The sequence below is a fragment of the Mizuhopecten yessoensis genome, unplaced genomic scaffold, assembly GCF_002113885.1.
Source record: "Mizuhopecten yessoensis strain PY_sf001 unplaced genomic scaffold, ASM211388v2 scaffold4511, whole genome shotgun sequence".
Classification (NCBI taxonomy): domain Eukaryota; kingdom Metazoa; phylum Mollusca; class Bivalvia; order Pectinida; family Pectinidae; genus Mizuhopecten; species Mizuhopecten yessoensis.
Window position 1 is genome coordinate 509,602 of NW_018405583.1, and position 18,235 is coordinate 527,836.

General features: G+C 35.0%; 2 protein-coding genes across 7 annotated transcripts in view; one reads left to right on the forward strand and one right to left on the reverse strand.

Moving 5' to 3' along the window:
- Window positions 1–911: 911 nt before the first annotated feature.
- On the reverse strand, window positions 912–6,514 carry LOC110449162 (rho-associated protein kinase 2-like). The gene is made up of 3 exons (XM_021495844.1): window positions 6,368–6,514; window positions 3,724–4,005; window positions 912–2,471 (listed from the first exon to the last, which is right to left on the reverse strand). Exons 2-3 carry the CDS (start codon window positions 3,986–3,988, stop codon window positions 1,771–1,773), a joined length of 966 nt encoding a protein of 321 aa, XP_021351519.1. The 5' UTR covers window positions 3,989–4,005; window positions 6,368–6,514; the 3' UTR covers window positions 912–1,770.
- A 14-nt stretch (window positions 6,515–6,528) lies between these two features.
- LOC110449160 (glycogenin-1-like) overlaps window positions 6,529–18,235 on the forward strand; it is a 49,513-nt gene continuing 37,806 nt past the window's right edge. For all 6 annotated transcript variants that reach the window (XM_021495840.1, XM_021495838.1, XM_021495842.1 and 3 more), the window contains exons 1-2: window positions 6,529–6,618; window positions 11,688–11,829. In XM_021495840.1, the coding sequence (XP_021351515.1) occupies window positions 6,606–6,618; window positions 11,688–11,829 (155 nt within the window). In that variant the 5' untranslated portion in view covers window positions 6,529–6,605. The remainder of the gene's footprint in view (window positions 6,619–11,687; window positions 11,830–18,235) is intronic.

An 18,235-nucleotide genomic window follows, 5' to 3' on the forward strand; every position in this document is an offset into this window, starting at 1 on the left:
ATACTCTAAAGAGATGCCCAGACATCAAATGGGGAGTCTCCACATTTGTATTGATCTACTACTTTTGTCAGGATTAAAATTGCTGAGACTCTGCATTTGAAGTTGCCTGGTCATCTCTTCTTTTGAATTTTGATGACTATATGACCAGACAAGATAATTCCATCAACAGGGGATGCTAAACTTAACTGAACAAACTACAAGCAGATATTTGATCTCATTCTCCCGTGTGTATAAAGCAATATATACAATACAACTGATAGTCAGAGATGCAAGATTATCGAAATCTCAATACTGATCATAAGTGTATATTGTAATTTGATCCTATCCACACTAAAAGTGGTGTGTATGAATTGAATTGCATAGGGCTACATTTGCGTATCCCGGTTGAAACGGTACATGTGGCGCAGAAATTTTCCACGATAAATGAACACACTTGGACCGTTCTATAAGCAGAGCTAAAAATCCACAGTTTCGGAGAATAAAAAACAATGTATCAAGAATATGATATCCTTCTCTCACGCGTCCACTAAATTACATAACATATCTTAAAAATTACATGTGACTTGACATTGTTTAAGAAAGAAATAACGCAAATTGTAAAACTTTTGATTGACATACGTTGTTTAACCCCTGAAGAAGTACTGGTACCTATTAACATCTTTTCTAAAAATCCAGGAACAAGTGCGAACAACACGGCAAATCTCTTCCAAACGTCGGATTTATTGCTGCAAAATTCTGACGTTTGTTGTTCGCACTTATTCCTGGATTTTTTATGAAACTTCAGTTATCTAGGACCTTGTGTCTCCCCCCTTTTTGTGATTTATATTTTCTAAAAGGTTGATTTTATACCAAATTGTAAAGCGATGTAATGTGACAAGGGAGATAAATCATCAAGGGTTTTGGATCAAGGATTTATTTGATATTGATGCAAGTCCTGCCACATGTTCCCTTAAATGGCAATAAAAACACTTCATACATAATATTGATACAATATACACTTTAATGACAAGATGAATAAGCACTAGTAATGAAATAAGGCAATTGTCTATTAAGAAATAGGAAAGGCATGATCCAGATATAAATAATATTAGAGGGCACACCAGCAATGTGTTTATAACATTCTTAATTTTAAACTGGGCCAAAGAAAAATGATAACTGTATTTTGGGTATCACAAATTTCCCCCTCAGGCATCCCTGTCCACCAAGATATTTATCTGGAATTATTCTTAACAGATCAATTGTTGAATTTTAGACTACAATAATACAATATAATAGATATTCATCCTAGAAAGAGTTCTGTGGAGAATAAAATTTCACCATTAGTGATATCAGTGCGAGAAATAAGAAAGTTCTTTCTTTCTTAACAAAAAATTAAAGTAAAAATATCATGACTCTTAAATACAAATAAAAAAGTTTGGTGTACCATTCCACTAACACCTGGATTATAAGGAATTTTTGTCGGGCCTTTAGTGAAATTTTCCGAAACATTTCTTTGCTTCATTCAGTGTATTTTAATACAATGTATATAAGATATTATGGGATAGTAGAATTTTTCAAAATCTGTGTGTACTGCATGTACTAGTACTCTTTTAATTGAAATTGTAAACCACTGAAATTAGTCCTTCAAATTTGTTTACATTAATTAAATCCTATTCACCATAAACTAACAACATCCTTACAAAATTTCTAAATACCATGAAGAGTTGGCCCTCAAGCTTCAGAAAATGAAAGTATTCTTGATTTAATATACATATATACATTAAATTAATATCAATATTGGAACTTTGACACCTGGTCTGTCCTCACAGAATTTGGAGGTACTATGTGGGAAAGAGGTAGACTTGCGAAGTGTGACCTTAAGTGATCTAGACCTCGTTTGGTGATGGTATGAACACGTTTCTCATTGGCTAGATCAGCTGTCAACTCGGCCACACGTTTTTGAAGCTCTATTATTTCTATCTGACACTGTATTTTAACATTTTCCTCTACAGCTAGTTTTTCACTTTCAGCTGCATTTTGGACAGACTCCAAGTTCAATTCCAGGCGTCCCTTGTCCATTCTGTCTTTATCCCTCTGTATGCGTAATTCCTGCACTTCTTTAATCATTGCAGATTTTTCCGTGCTGATCTCGGAGAATATTTCTTCCATTGCTGTAAGTCTTGCATTAGCATGGTCAAGTTCATCCTGTAATTTCTCACAGTGGATTTTTAAACGACTGTTGGCTCTGTTAAAGTCTGTTATTTTAGTAGCTTTACTGTCCACTTCCCCGGAAAGGGTTCCCAAACGAGATTCAAGATACAAATTCCTCTTCTCCAGCTCCTTACATCTGCCTGTTAGTCGGAGATTTTCTCCCTTTACTGATTTAAATGCCTCTCGGAGGATGCTGATTTCATCAGAGTCCCAAATACATGAATCATCCAATTCCACTTGAACGGTTTTCTTCTGAGGTAGTTCTTCGGGAGTTTCACCATCTGAAACCCATTAAAAGATATCATATGATGCTTTGAGGATCTCTATCCCTCTGCTCTGTTCATTTTCTTATATACAGTAACCTTCCCTTATTTTTGTTTCGAATATATCTGTACTAAAGTTGAGCCAGGACACTTTTGTTGGCCAGGTAGCCCGAGTTTCCTCTGGCCTTGACACCAGACTTAGACATTTTGACCACACCAGACACATCTATCTGTCAAAATGTCTTAAGTCTGGTGTCAGTGCCAGGGGAACTTGGGCTTCCCGGTCAACACCACTAAATGTATTAAATAAGTATGTTTTACCAAACTTAGCAAGAGAATGTCCATTTTTCTCTCCATGATCTGGGGATAGTTGCAGTGGTCAGAGTAAATAGGTATATTTAAGTAAATTTGTCTGTGTACCCAACTTGAGCCTATATGAGGACTGTAGACACTACAATAGTCACTGGTCTGACCTGGGTGATTCAACTTGCCACAATTTAAAATGCCAAACAACAGTAAATTCTGCAAGATTTACATGTTTTGCCTTTTGATATATTCTCTTGTTAAAATAGAAAGACCTCCGGGCACTAAACAACATATCTGGTAATATTCATGGCTATGATGTCCTGGGGGAACAATATTGATAATACAGTTATGGAAGACGAGCAGATACATAAAAATGAAAAAAAAAATCTTTGCTTTTAATTGTCAAATAAACAAGAGTTCCTAAGGAATGGATGTGTCGCCTGGTCAGCGCTTTTAGTGAGAAGGGTGTTTTGACTCAAGTTATTGCGTAAACAAGCAAAAATTAACACAGAAAGTTGAAACTCAACAGAAAAACCTGTAACATATGTTGAACATTATTGTTTTAAGCATTACCATACAAAATTGAATAGGAATTGACTAAAAAATGAAAAAGTTCTTAAAAAAAAAGCATTTAATACACAATGCCCTTATTTGGCAATAAAAGGGGCATAACTCCACCAAAAATACATGTAAACTTCTGAAATGCAAACTCCTTCGAGCTATATTAGTATGTAATATGTGTACTAAATTTGAGTTCAATCAACCCAAGGTAACTTGCACGGAAACCTTGTTTCGGACGATGCAACAGACGCCGCCGACAATGTAATGACGCCTTGTGTGGCAGACGACACAAAAATTGAGGCTCTGGACAAAACGATAAAGATGTTTTATATAAAACCCTCTTTTTTATTCTTTCAGCCAAAATATTTTAAGATCCTGAAATAGTTTTTTACGAGTGAATCACCTTTAGAAGCTAGGTTTTCCGCCTCTGACTGTTTCTGAGCCTTCATCTCCTCGTCCATGACAGACATAAGATGCACCCTCTCATATACTCGTCGCACTGCCTCAGGATCAAATGCCGATACATGTTTGATGCGAGACTTGATCACTGTTTCCTCCTCCGGTGTTTTCTCGCCCAGTAGATCCTTCACTGTCACATCCACAGCAGGGGCAAATAACTCTCCCACCCAATCATTCCATTCCTTCTGCTGGGTAGCCATTTCTTTCATCTATCATGTAGTCTCTCCTTGGGAAGAAAAATACACAATTGTAATAATGAATTGAAAATTGAAAATCAGCATTTCATTAATGTTTACAACTGAGGCAGTATCGATTTGTACAATTTCACCAAAGTGAAAGATTCTTTGACTTGTTTCTTTAATAGGAATTTTATAGGAAAAAAGATGGACGCAGGCAAATATCTGCTTCTTTATCCATATTAATGATACAATACATAGATATAATTCATTAACATTCAATTTTAACATTATATACATGTGAAATCTTAAAAATTTGCAAACTGATCATATTTCATATCTTTCTTTTACCAGTGTTCATCTAAATTGATTTCAATCGGAGAAAGATAAGTTTTAATATATCATTAAATAGAATATCATATATATATATATATACATGAAAAGATAAAAAATTTTGGCCAAATTTTAAATTCCCAACGGAAAATGTATTCAGATGACAAAAAAATGATGCAACAGTAATACCTATAATGAAATTGTCTTTCATTGATATAAGGGTGTTTTATCTTTTTTAAGATGAAACATGGTAATCTACAATATCTTGTCTATTTGTTTGTCTATATATCTACAGAAAGTGAAAAACTCAATTAAGTTAAGTCACTTCATGGCACAGGCACTTGCCTTTAAACAATTCAAGCTACAATAGCAAAAATCAGCATCAAGATCACTTGTATTAGATAATGAGTTGAAGGAGATTTTTCTCACTAGCTTTTGTCACTCATTTAATATCAAGTACCAGTGGGTGGTTTTTTTCACATCTTCTGACTTCTGGGATATATAGTTGTCTGTTCAACAAATTATAAGACTATTTAATTTGGTACATTGCAATGTATCTACAAATTGTCAAAAATGTATTTGGAGCCCAAATAAACAAATTCATGGAAGACCAGGAAATTAAAACGATCTCAACCTCTGAATACAATTTCTCCACCCACAATAGACATTAAATAGACCACTCATTTTGAGGATGGGGATATATGAAGGCTCATAGAATTTAATCAGGTTCTTACTCCCAGCACATCAGTATAATATTTTTGACGACTCATCATCTTTCTCCAAAATGAAGATAGATGGAGGCAGTTTGGTTAGTCATGTATTAAGATTAAAGAACAATGTAAACTTAAACAATTTATGAAACTGTTTGTTGAAAACTTTGTGTTGTTTAAAACTGTAAAGTGACATTTGATCATAGGTTTTATATGTTTATGTACGTACTGCTTAGAATTAACGTGTTATAGCAGCGGAAAAATGCATGGCAAGACATGAATTAAACCTGGGGCCCTCCAAACTCTAGACAGGCGCTCTACAATAATAAGACAATCGACCCAGTCCAGATCTGGTACAATTGTTTTGACCATGTGTACCAGGACAAGGAATAGTGATAAAGATAGTGCTGTCCCTGGGGGTCCAAACTCCACCCCGATGCTCTACCACTGGGCTAAAGGTAATTTTTTCCTACATCTGAGGCTTGTAAGGCAACCTTATCAATGCACATTTTTTTTACACTATTCACCCCTTTTTTCAAAACCAAACCCAGGTTATTTGACTCCCCGCCAAGGGTTCGATCTCCTACCTTGAACGGAGAGGGTCAATGACAGTTAGTAGCAGGACGTCACAAGGAATAGAGATAAAGATAGTGCTGTAGCTGGGGCTCAAACCTGCGACCATTGGCTCTGAGCTGATGCTTGTAAGGCAACCTAATCAATGCGCATCTTTTACACTTGTACCTAAAGTATTTATCTGGCTCAAAATGCAAGCTTCAAATGTCCACAGTGCTGACATGTGTCATACATTTTATTTAACAGAAACACACATTGCAAAATTAGAATAATTTAATAACTTTGTAATCCCGTTTCAATCTTGAGTGGAAGTATGACTATACAGCCGAGCGTCTTATGTATAGGCTTATTCTATGTTTACCTCATTTTATTTCAAATTATATTGATGTTGATATAGAGGCAGCAATGCCTGCATCCACTAATTTAAATCCTTGGGGAAAACATTAATAACTATACGATCACTTTCATCTACCGACGCTGGACAGGCTCTCCCCACGGACGTCCTATTACAATTTAAAGGAGGAATGAATGTAGTGGAACTTGACTCACCCAGGGTCGTTTGGAATTAGAGCTTCCGTCTTGATTATATATAAAAAAAAAAAATTGTTCGACAATAGCAACTTTAGTCTCATAGTGTATTGTTTTCTTTTTCTAAGGGTCTGTATAAAAACACACTATGCTAATAATGTGCACTTTAGCAGCCATTTTACGTCACAACAATGACGGTCATTTTGGCGTTCATAGCAACTCCGTCGAAAATACAATTTTTTGTGCATTTATCATAAATCGTACTTACCTCCTCAGTTCAACTGATAAGGTACATCCCTTATGCGTCACAAGATAGTGTTTTTAATTTGATACCGCGATTTAAATGTTAGATTTGTTGTAATTTGTCCTGCAAAAACTTGTCGGTGTACATTTCGTGGGCGCCGCCATATTTTGTCACGTGAACTCGGCTCTCTAATTTTGATTGGTTGTTGGAAAATCACCAGTGCATTTCCTTTCCGGGAACATTCGTGTGTCAGTTGAGCACCATGGCAGAACGGGGTAAGTACCGAGTTTCTGTTGGCTTTACTCCTTGTATGCAACGTGAAAATTGTATGGCAACATGGTTGTGATTTAACGAGGTTGTGTGAATGACAGTGTGTAACCTTGGGAGGACGCACTTTCGTCATTGAGGACGAAATATGTAAAACATGCTTCAGCGAAGGGGAATGTACTCGGCATTTTTCACATGCACTTCGACAAAAAAAGGTTTAGTCGGCGATTAGACTCTCCAGTCTCTGACCTTTTGAACTCTCGGAATGCATGGACATTTCATGAGAATAGGTATGACAGTGTGTAGAAACAGATAAACTGCATTAGTTCTTTGATTCCGAACTGCATCTCGCTGAAAGAGATCCATGAAGTACGTTTCGTGTATAACGTAATGTAGCGGGCTCTCTATTTTCACTTTAACTGACGGTTGACCTTGTAGAGAGTGTCCTTGTCCTACTTGGACACGTGAGGACAGTCACGCTTGCTTGTTAGGTATTTTGATCGATTATACTGACAAACACAGCAATTTGAAGCTTTGTTTCCGCTGTTTATTCCTTTAATATGACTTTTCTCATCTTTATATTTATAGACTAATAGAGTAGGCCTGGTACAACAAATCAATACACATGATTGTGTATCAGCTGTCAAGACTGAGACAGTGAATAGGCCAGCATGAATGAACTGACTGACTGGAAAAAATACAAGTTTAAAGATTTTCTCTGTACCTATATTTATATATCTATGATATTTCTTGTCGGTTATTATTCACATCGTGTTGGGTCATTAGAATAAACTTGTAGGTAAGCAGATAAGGACTTGAATGCATATAAAGCAAAAATGCATTGGTCTAAAAACATTCTGATGCAGTGTTTTATCTTGTTATGCAATCGCACAGACTGTATGCGATAACAACTAAGAAGATAAAGCCATTTTTTTTTTAAACTTTTATAACAATGTATATTATGTGGAAGTTGTTTGTAATGGGAACATATATCAATAATGATTAAATGTTTATCAGGATATTTTGTTAAAACTCACTTAATTTGGCATTATAGTTGTTTTTTTTCAATATCTTTAAAGTCTGTGTTCATCATATTTGATCTGTAACATGCTGGGATGATTGGTTATGGAGGCCTGTTCAAAGGAGATAACCTTGACCCTCTTTGAAGTTCATAAGGTCAAATGTGTTAAAACCTTTAATGCATATGGCTCCTAATTACAGTAAAACCTTGTTATACTGCCACCTTCTGACCTCTGGGATTTTGGCAGTATAATGAGTGTGGCGGTAATTATTATCGGGTTTACCGTTTGGAACCCAAGTGTTCACACACCAACTGAACTAATACATTAAAAAATTAATAATAAACTTCAGAATAGGATTTTTTTCCAAAATTGTAATTTAATGTATCAAACTGGTGAGCGTGCAAAACATAATCACTATCTGTATAGAAGTGTCGCACGCAAATAAAGATTAATTATGCTGTGATATCCCGACGATGTCAATGCAGAGTTTTACACACAGTACATGAATGTACATGTACTTACATAACCAGTCAATGTTACACACTAGATCTGACACTAAATAAATCACTGATGGTCGATTGTCTTGCCGTGTTTTGTCCGATTGACTGCACGAAATTCTGTATCGCTAAACATTTCTGAATGTCTGACTCTGTTGTATTTTCCTCGTGTTCTAAATATCTAACAAAGGTGTCGATCGCCATCTTTGCATCCAGGATCTCTGGTATCACTGGCTGTGCATCGTCACGTGGTATACTACCTACCGTAAACGATGTCGTCAAAATAGTGAGTCTTCTCTATGGCCTGTTCATTTCCAATATGAAGAAAAAAAACACAATAGTAAATAAATTGCAGAAGTGAGATTTATTCATCATAATTTCTGCAGTAAAACTTATGTCTAGTTATGGTTTGGACGATTTCATGTGTACACACCTACGTAACATTCCTGTCATTGGCATATACCTGTACTTGACTCAAATTGGCAGTATTTAACGAGGTCAAAATAGTATGATTTTAACCATTTGTTTTGGTAATATGATGGCAGATGGCGGTATGCAGATTTGGCGTTACAACGGGTGCATTAACGTTTGGGTTCTGAGTAAATTAATGGCGGTATGCAGGTTTAACGGGTGGCATTACATCATGGTTTTACTGTTTTATAATTAACCACAAGGGTTAGGGTAATGATTTTTGACATATATATATTTGCTAGAATGAAAGGGATATCAGGTTTGCCTACATAAAAGAGCCATTTATAATAGCTTTGATCCACTTTCAAGGTCACAGGGGTCAATGTGTGAAACATTTAAAAAAAAACTTCTGAGTAACCAAGATGCTTAAGTAGTTATGCTATTTGATCTGTAGCATGTTGGAGTAAAATAAAGAGTGGATTATTCAAATTATTGACCTTGACACCTTTTCACCCTTTCACCCCTGTGTAACTTTAGTAGACTCCACCATGCATTGATCTCGATGAGTCCAATATGGTCTACAGTGGTGAAAGGGTTAAGGTTACAATAGTCAAATGTCTATAACAATTCATCTTCATTGAATAAAAACAAATAAAAACAAATAAAACACATGTGTACTAATGCCTGAAGTTTTGTTCTGTTCATATTTATGACCATGTTAAGGTCATAGGCTGGATCAAATGTGGGAAAACATTTTAATGACTATTGAATACTCTATACAGGGAAATTTCACCCATTCAAATGTTCACCCTTCAACAGTAAAATCCTATTTTTCTCAATATTAAATTTGCCCTTTACATTTATATTTTATGTATGTATACATATATACTAGGTTGTATACAAATACCTGCTGTAACAATAAATTGACAAAAAATTGTAATGAAAAATGTCCTGGTATACAGTATCCAAAGGCAACGACATATAGAGCCATGCAACTGTGAGTTTATGGCTCAGTAGAGGTGTCACGATTCACCGCGATGCACTTGTAACACGATTATTTATGTTCAATTTGATTCACGATATATTTTTCTGGATTCTGGATATCTGGATATGTGAGACGTTAAATTTCNTTTCAAAGTACTACTTTGTTTGCCAATCAGCACGCGACAATACGCTGTTCAAACTATTGATCGAAATTGTGTGGACTGTCGATAAGGCGGGCATTTTTAATTTTAAATATAAATTATAAGTTAAAAAAGAACATAAGGGGCAGAGAAAATGTAAATATAAGTATTGAACTGTTTTTGTATGGTATTTATGATCTATTTGAATGACACAGCTTTGCAAGCAAACAAGTCATAATGCGCTAGTGCGCATTATGTTGTTTGCTTGCAAGCTGTGTCATTCAAATAGATCATAAATACCATACAAAAACAGTTCAATGCTTAAATGTATTGAATCGTGGGTAAAGTGTATCGTGACAGCTCTATGGCTCAGTGGGTGAATCTAGTCTTAAAGAAATGACTAGGAAAAAGGGTTGACACTTGTACTTCAATAGAAAGACAGGATAAAAATCAAATGAGTCACAGTGCAACAAAAGAGGATACCTGTTGTAGGTAATTGATTACATAAGAGGCTAAATGAACACATGGTAAGTTTGGTGTTCAGCTTGTGTATCTGATAGGTCTACTGGCAGCTTAGTTATGATGACTTAATCACTTACATTTCAAGAACTTTTGTTTTCACATTATTAATAGTTGACGGAAGAAGAAAAGATTGTAAATCATAAACCCGAAAAACAATTGGAAACAATTTTAGAAGGAATTTGCAGCATCCTTTGTAATATTCACTACTGTAATATGTTAAAAGTAATTTGCTAAAAAAGGAATGTCTCCTACAGATCAAAATGATGATTTGAGTGCTGCCTATAGGATTACATCTTGTGAAGTTCAAGGCCATATATATATATATACTAAGGATCAGAGGTCAAGTTAATACATCCTGTATTATACAGATATCATATCAGGGTATCTTATATGCCTGTCAAACATTTTAACAGCTACACAGTATGGTATGGGGAGTGTCAGTCCCTCCAAACTTCGGTTTCCTAAAGATTACTTCCTTAAATTTCACTCAGTTTTTATAAAACTTGGTATGCATGAACATTATACAAAGACCGAGACTTAGTTCGAAGTTTGTCAAAATCTGTGCATACTTATTTAGCATTCTATGCTCTGATTAGTTAATTTCGAAACTTAAGCTTCTGCAAGATAACTTGCTTAGATAACAATCAGTTTGATAAAACTTGGTGTGCATATACATAATATGAAGACTGAAGCTAAGTATGAAGTTGAGCAAAATCAATTAGCATACTGTACACACACACATTGGTTTACGGTTGCTGCACAATACCTTGGTGAAACATGACAGGATTCTGATGAAAGTTGGTCAATATTTACACTTTGTCTTATAACAAAATCTGCCAATAATTAACGATTAAAAGAATTATCTTGGGGTTAAATGGTGCAAATTTAATTGATTAATGGCAAAACAGATTTCTAGTTTCATAGTTTGAACTAATATATATATACAAAGGGAGACAATTCCTATGAAAATTAATTTTATAAATGAAACCTATTCCTTCAGCTTAAGTTGTAAGGTACAATATGATTTCTCCTTTCAACACAATCCAGAAATAAATTTCAACTGTTTCCTTTCCTTACATTTCCATATTTTTACACATTTAGATACCATAATGCATCAGAGGGATTTATAGTATGTCAGATTGGCATGGGAAGGGCGTATATTGTTCCGCCCTGCGACGATCTTGTTTGCAGCCATTTTGTTCCTGGATTGACAGAGCAACATCTAAAAGGAAATATTTTATAAATAAGAATGTTTTAGTCTTTTAAAAGAAAATCAATACTGTCTGTTGGTTTTTAGTTTTTAAAAAAATCCAGTTTGGCAAACCGCTATGCAGTTTGTCTGAATTCCAAAGCCATATACCTCATTTCAAAAATAGTAAGAAAAAAGTCTGCATATCACCCTAAATATTCCGGTATGATGTACCTCTAATATTACCTGTCTCATGGAAAATATTAATATTGCTGACACTGACTCTATATATATATACATATGTTTTCACAGGTGAGAAGGGAGCATTTGTGACGTTGGCGACAAATGACACATATGCTCTGGGATGTTTGGTCCTAGGGAACTCCCTGAGGAGGGTGAAAACTGTGCATCAGCTGGTTGTCATGATAACAGATGGCGTCTCTTCATCAATGAGGTAAGAATTGTCCACTGTAGCGATGTTAGTTTTAAATCTTTTCCAATTATTGGTTTTAATAATTTAATCCCAACCAGTTATTTCTCATCCTTTTACCAATCCCCCTGTGCCTTTTCAATTTTGAAAATATTGTGGCATTTTTACAAAATTGCAAAATTATAAAATAGTTGTCAGTTTACCTTGAAATAATTCCAATCACAATTTTACAAGTTGTTCAGTTGTAAATGGAATATTTATTTCTAATAAACAAAAGAAAATATCCCAAACCTTTACAATTTGGAACCACTTCTAACAAGTACATCTACCCTGTTAAATTTGTTTACCATATTTGACCTGATAAACTGAAGATTAAACACTCATCATTTGTGGGTGTTCCCTATCGTTCTATGATCCGAGTGTTCCATTCCTTCACACTAACTTATGGCTTAACCTGAACAAAAGAGTCCATTACAGCCTTTCTTAAAAGAATTCTGAAAGTTCTCTTAATCATTCTAAGTTTCCCTAAGTACTAGTTACATTTGTATAAGCACACAAAGTGCTGATTAGGTAATACATGGTATTTGTATTTAGGATATTTATTGAGAATCATTTCTTATGAGATTTTTATGAAATGAGTATAAGAAGTTTTCACTTTAGTGAGGCTCTAGATCTGCTGTCAGCTTAATGTATTCCAGAACAAATACTAGTTCATTAATATTGTTTTGTCACACAACCAAGAATGTATGTGATTATTTGTGGACAGAAAAGCTTGTATCTGACTTAGGACCTCAGATCCTCAATGACACCATATCATTTATATCTGTTGCCTTAAAATGTGATGTCACTATACAATTACGTCATATGTGTTGTTTTAATTATGATGTCACAGTGAGAATTGTCAGAAATGTGGGGGGAAAGAAGACGCATCAAATACCTGCATGCCACATTATAGCATGTGATAAGAACAAGGTCTGACGTCCAATTCAGATTATTACTAATGGTGGATAGGGAGAAGAGATCAATATGAACCATCAGAAACAAGGTCACAATGTAGTTGTACAGCTATATTGTCGACCTTCAAAAATCCTCTAACCATTCTTGAAGGTCATTTCACAGTAAAGCCACAAAATATATTTTCCAAGACAATTACTCATCCCATTTCTATGAAATATTTTTGAAGTCTTTATTGCCATAAACAAAGGTAATTCTGGAGTTCTTTATAATGAGATAATAAATCTATCTCTTCTCAAAACAATATGATATTATCTCATATAGAAGGCAGCAGCCGATATCCTTAGCAATGAAGTGGGGAAGGTTACGGGCTATTGCCCCCTGTCCACAAGGGGATCATGTGTAAGGGTCTCTGGTAGAAAATTTGGTATTGACACCGAAGTAGGGTAGGTTGCAGTTTGGTGTTGAAGGCCACAAGAAGCTGTGGGTAGGGTCTCATACAGGAAACTTTGAAATTATAGATGCAAATTCCTGCATTCTAGGCATATTTCAGCTAACATTTCACAGTTCAGACATTTTCAGAAAAAATCTTCAAGGTCATATTATTCATGCTCTCTAAAAGCCATATACAGACATTTTACTAGAATGTAACTTTCTTTTAACATACTCAAGCTATTAAGTGCAAAAATCACACTTAATAAACATAGTTAAATTTGATTTTCTAGCAGTTTTGCTGTTAGTTTTGGCAAGTTATTCCCCGTCAGGTTATTGAAGTATGCGACCATTAAGCATGAGTGCGTTTGAAGGGCACTGTGGTGTTATTTATGTGGTGAAGAGTTCGTGATATTGATTTGTATCGGATCTAGACCCAAGAGTACTACACCTACAAGTAAATTTAGGGGGATATTATTAATCACAGAGAATGTGCAGTATCTAATTATATATAATGATTAATAAGTAATGCCTCAAAAAAAGGCCTGCAGATAAGGAGACAGTGTGCAGACGTTTGTATTGCCCTACCTCTCCGATTATTGATCGGCATGTCACACGGATTCGTGATTACAAAGGCAATATATCCTCATGCTATATCAAAGGCAGCCAAGTCGCTGACAAGCTTACACTGCATGTACTTCTACTTGCCCATTTATATAGATGTCTCTTAATTGGTAACATGCAAATTAATTTAGTGCTATTGACAGGGTGTGAATTGATGAGGCTGCTATGGATAAATTGGATGATTATATCCCTAAATATTTACCATTCTACATGTATACAGACTTTGTTTACATTTCAGCAGTAATTTTTGTCCTCTTGAGTTTTCGTGTGATCACCAATTTTGCTGTCATCAGCCTTTTTAGCTAGGCTATCGTGTTGATGACTGGAGATGTTGTACGAGTTGCATGAACACTCATTCTGTTAAACGCTCCATCAATGATGATGACAGCTGCAGCCAAAACCTGCTGTCTGTGATTTTGGGGAAGCTATCTTTTTCCAATTATACGGAAAAGTAATCAACTGAGGGGAATTTTAATGAATAACAAACATGTTATTTCTGCTTGAACACTCAATTTTCAAATGAAGGATAAAATTGCATTGACAAAAGACATAAAGAGGAGAATAGTTCGAGGCAGATATTCTCTAGATTTAACTTGAAAGGGGAGAATGAACATTTTACGGAGTTTTTCTCCTTTTTCTCCATTCATACAGGCTGGGAATGGCAGCCTGTAAATCAACCAGTCAAATCATTCGTAATAATCGGAGAATCACATCCAAGCTTCTAGTTAGTCCATCATAGGTAGTGAAGATGATGTGACGAGTATTAGGGACGCCTTGCTCCATTGCATTCTTTGTCCATTTGACTTTTCAGTAAATGTGCAACATAACACCCAATGGCTCTATTTGACATGTCTCTTTTTCAAATTTAAGCAAAAAAAAAAAAAATTCATGGGACTCCAAATATTTGAAAGATAACTTACCTTGGTAATTTGATATCAGTATTATTACCTGCCTTGGTCTCGCCTAAATTTTAGATGGCTAATACTAGCACTGTGACCAGTAGACTTTATGTATACATATGACTTTACTTAATGAAAATCTGAAAAACAAGACCTTCTTAACCAGCAATTATAGGATAAGCTGATGATAATAACATAGCACCCCTACCCACACCTCCCCAAAGATAGACCAAACAGGTAGGCACATATTCGTTAGATCTGGAGCAAAATCCTGATAGTCAAAAACTGGGCAAGGTCACAGTGACTATAAGGTTCTGATTGGCAACAAAATATAGGGTAGATAGGATAAACAGATATTTGTTAATTTGTTGTTGGCCTCAGGACTATGTTATTTTAAGTAAATCATTTGATTGACATATATCAAACAGTATTTGTAAACATTTACAAATGAACAGACACTAATAAAAAAAAAAAATTGGTAGAGGTGATGGTAGATTCTGTATGGTAGAAGAACCAATTTGTAACTTATACTATTGATCCGTCTGTACATGTGTGTATTACTTCGGGCCAATGAAACCAGCAGGTTTCTTCCTTCAACAATAGACACTATCTGTACTGCTGGGTCGTGGACTTGATGTAAATCTGTTTTACATGTGTACATTGTGATAAGTAATTCATAAAGTACACAGTTATAATACTGATATTGCAGAGATATTAAGGTTGTTTAAAGTACTGATTGTATATTGAAGATAAAACTAATATATTTACTGTAGACTGAGCTACATACCAGTGTCATTCAACATTGGAACATCAGGTTAAACGAATAAAACATTGGTTGGAGTAATCTGATATTAAAAGTTGTTCAGTTCAGTCAATTTTCTGACGAAGAATCGAAGGTTCATGTCTAAGACACATATTAGTAGGTTTAAATAAGGTAGCATACAACTTTAATGTTTTCAGCTTTTTGCACAAATATCAACTATTAATAAGTCAATGTAATGGTTGATCTAATTTTGATAATTGATTTTTAATATTTGACCAATTCCCAGCACTAACAATTAACTCCTACTTTACATTTTAAGTGAGGATCGAATATTTATCGTATCAAAACAAGAAGCTTTGAACTTTAAGTAGTAATCACTCCTTGGTGGTAGTCGAGTCGGGGCAGAGGTCAATTTACACATTCAAATTCAGTAATGAATTTATTGCATAATGCAAAAAGTACAAACTACCTTTTTGTAAACCTGTTTGAAAAAAATGTTTCTGGTTGGTTATATAATCAGCTATAATAATTAATTTTGAGGATAATTGACTACTTAACAGTCAACAGAAATTCTCGGCAGGTATAAATATGACCCAACCTTTTGTCAGAGTCAAAGTGTGGTTGAAAGGGGAAAATGTAAAAGTTGTGCACATTTATGATGGTGCTTTTCTGAAAATTCTAATGAAGAAATGTAGGGAAATTATAGGGTGAAAAACACTTTTTTTTTTACAGTATTTTGACAACATGGAATGGTACGATCGTCAGGAATTTTGTTTTTTGTTTTGGTCGAAGGTAACAGAAAATCCATAATGATCAAACCATCCTGTAGTTATTCTCAAACTCACTAAAGTAATGTAAGTTATTAGTGGTTCAGGCTGACCTGTGAAATGTTTACCAGACTGAGCTTATATAGTTGTAAAATTATTAGTGCTATGAAAAAATCATTTTGTGTTACTGAGTTTGAGTTTTGGATATCAGTTTTTGAAGTAGGTGCCTGTTTTTTGTTCATATTCTTGGTATAATACTGTTTTACTGTCTTATTTTTAGCTCATTTTAAGAGCTTATGGTATGGCCTGGTGTGTTGTCCGTTGTCGNAAATATATCAGGTGACCGTTAAGGCCCATGGGCCTCTTGTTTTATTGAACGACTTCTTCTTAAGAACTGGAGGACCTTAGGGCCATGATATTTGGCCAGTAGGTGTTTTGGACAGAGTGCTATTAAATTTCCTCAAATAAATTACCTTGACCTACTTTCAATGTCACAGGGGTAAAATATGTAAAATCCTTTAAACAACTTCTTAATAACCAAGAGGCCTACAGCAATGATACTTGGCCAGTAGATATCTGGGACAGAGTGCTATACAGTTCCTCAAATAAATGACCTTGACCTACGTTTGAGGTCACAGGGGTCAAATATGTAAAAGCTTTCAAACAACTTCTTCTGATTAACTGAGAGGCCCAAAGTAATGATACTTGGCCAGTAGGTACCTAGGATAGAGAAGTATAAAGTTTCATTTAGTCTGGAACATTTTTAAGCCAAGGAGACTCGATATATGGAAATATTTGTAGGAGTACTTTTATTTGAGCGATACAGGCCCTATTGGCCTCTTGTTTTTAAATCTTCTGCATGCATACTATGTGTAATTTATTCTGCATCACCTTTCCATGGCAATCTACAATAAAACAAACTGAAAAATTATCTTAAACTACTAACTGAAATAAACCAATGCCTGGCAATACACACCCACCATTGTTTTTTTCAAAGTTCTGATATTGATCAATTTGCTATAAAACCTGTATAACCTATGTTTCCTATCCTCTGACTTTTAATCTAATACTTTACCCTGCCAACTGGGCTAAATATTGCTGTCTTGCATGATAAATATGGTACCAGGTGATTGTAATCTGAACAATATTAACCTGATTATATGACATATTTGAAAGGTACAAAAGGATTTAGCAAAATAATGCTATCTTAATGTTTTCAAGGGAGATACAAATAACAGGGATACTACATGTGTTAGGTGATATTTATCGTTAAATAGCCTCTCGAAGGTCCTGAAATGTAGGGAGGCAGTGTGCGTGGAGAACACATGACTTGGGTACTGTATGTAATTTAGCATGTAGATACTCACATACTTATTGAATTTGTCAATAAATTACATGTTTTGCCTGAAATTTAATGTCCTTTAGAATGATTGATGTATAGATCTGTTTTACGTGTACATCCAAGTTACATAGGAAAGCAGGAATGTGGTGAATGTAGGCATCCTGTATATACCCAGTACTAGTCAATTACTGGCGAGTGGTTTCTCGGTCCGAGTAACTAGCATGAAGTGTCAGACTAAGTCGGGATCCAGTCACCATGCTCCCAGCTGTTTCAAGTCTTTCTACATGGATTCATGCTAAGTTGGCAAATGTTAAGTGTTTGTGATTTTGATAGATTTTTTTTTACTATCGTTGAAATTCAACAAACAAATCTTTTAAATGTGGTTGGGTTTAGTTTAATAACTATCAGCAAAACAATGTAAAATCACTTGAAAAATAACTCTCATCAGGTAAAAATGTTATTTGGAAAAGGTTTGTTAAGATGATGTTAAGCTAACAGAGCTTTCAGTAACTGAATTCCCACGATCTGGATTGGTCCTTTTTATATGAAAAATCCATCAGTATTGACCGATGTACTATTTCTGATGCATTTCCATTGTTCAGACTGACTGAATCATAAACACCTAGTTTACTTTAAAACTGATGTTGTT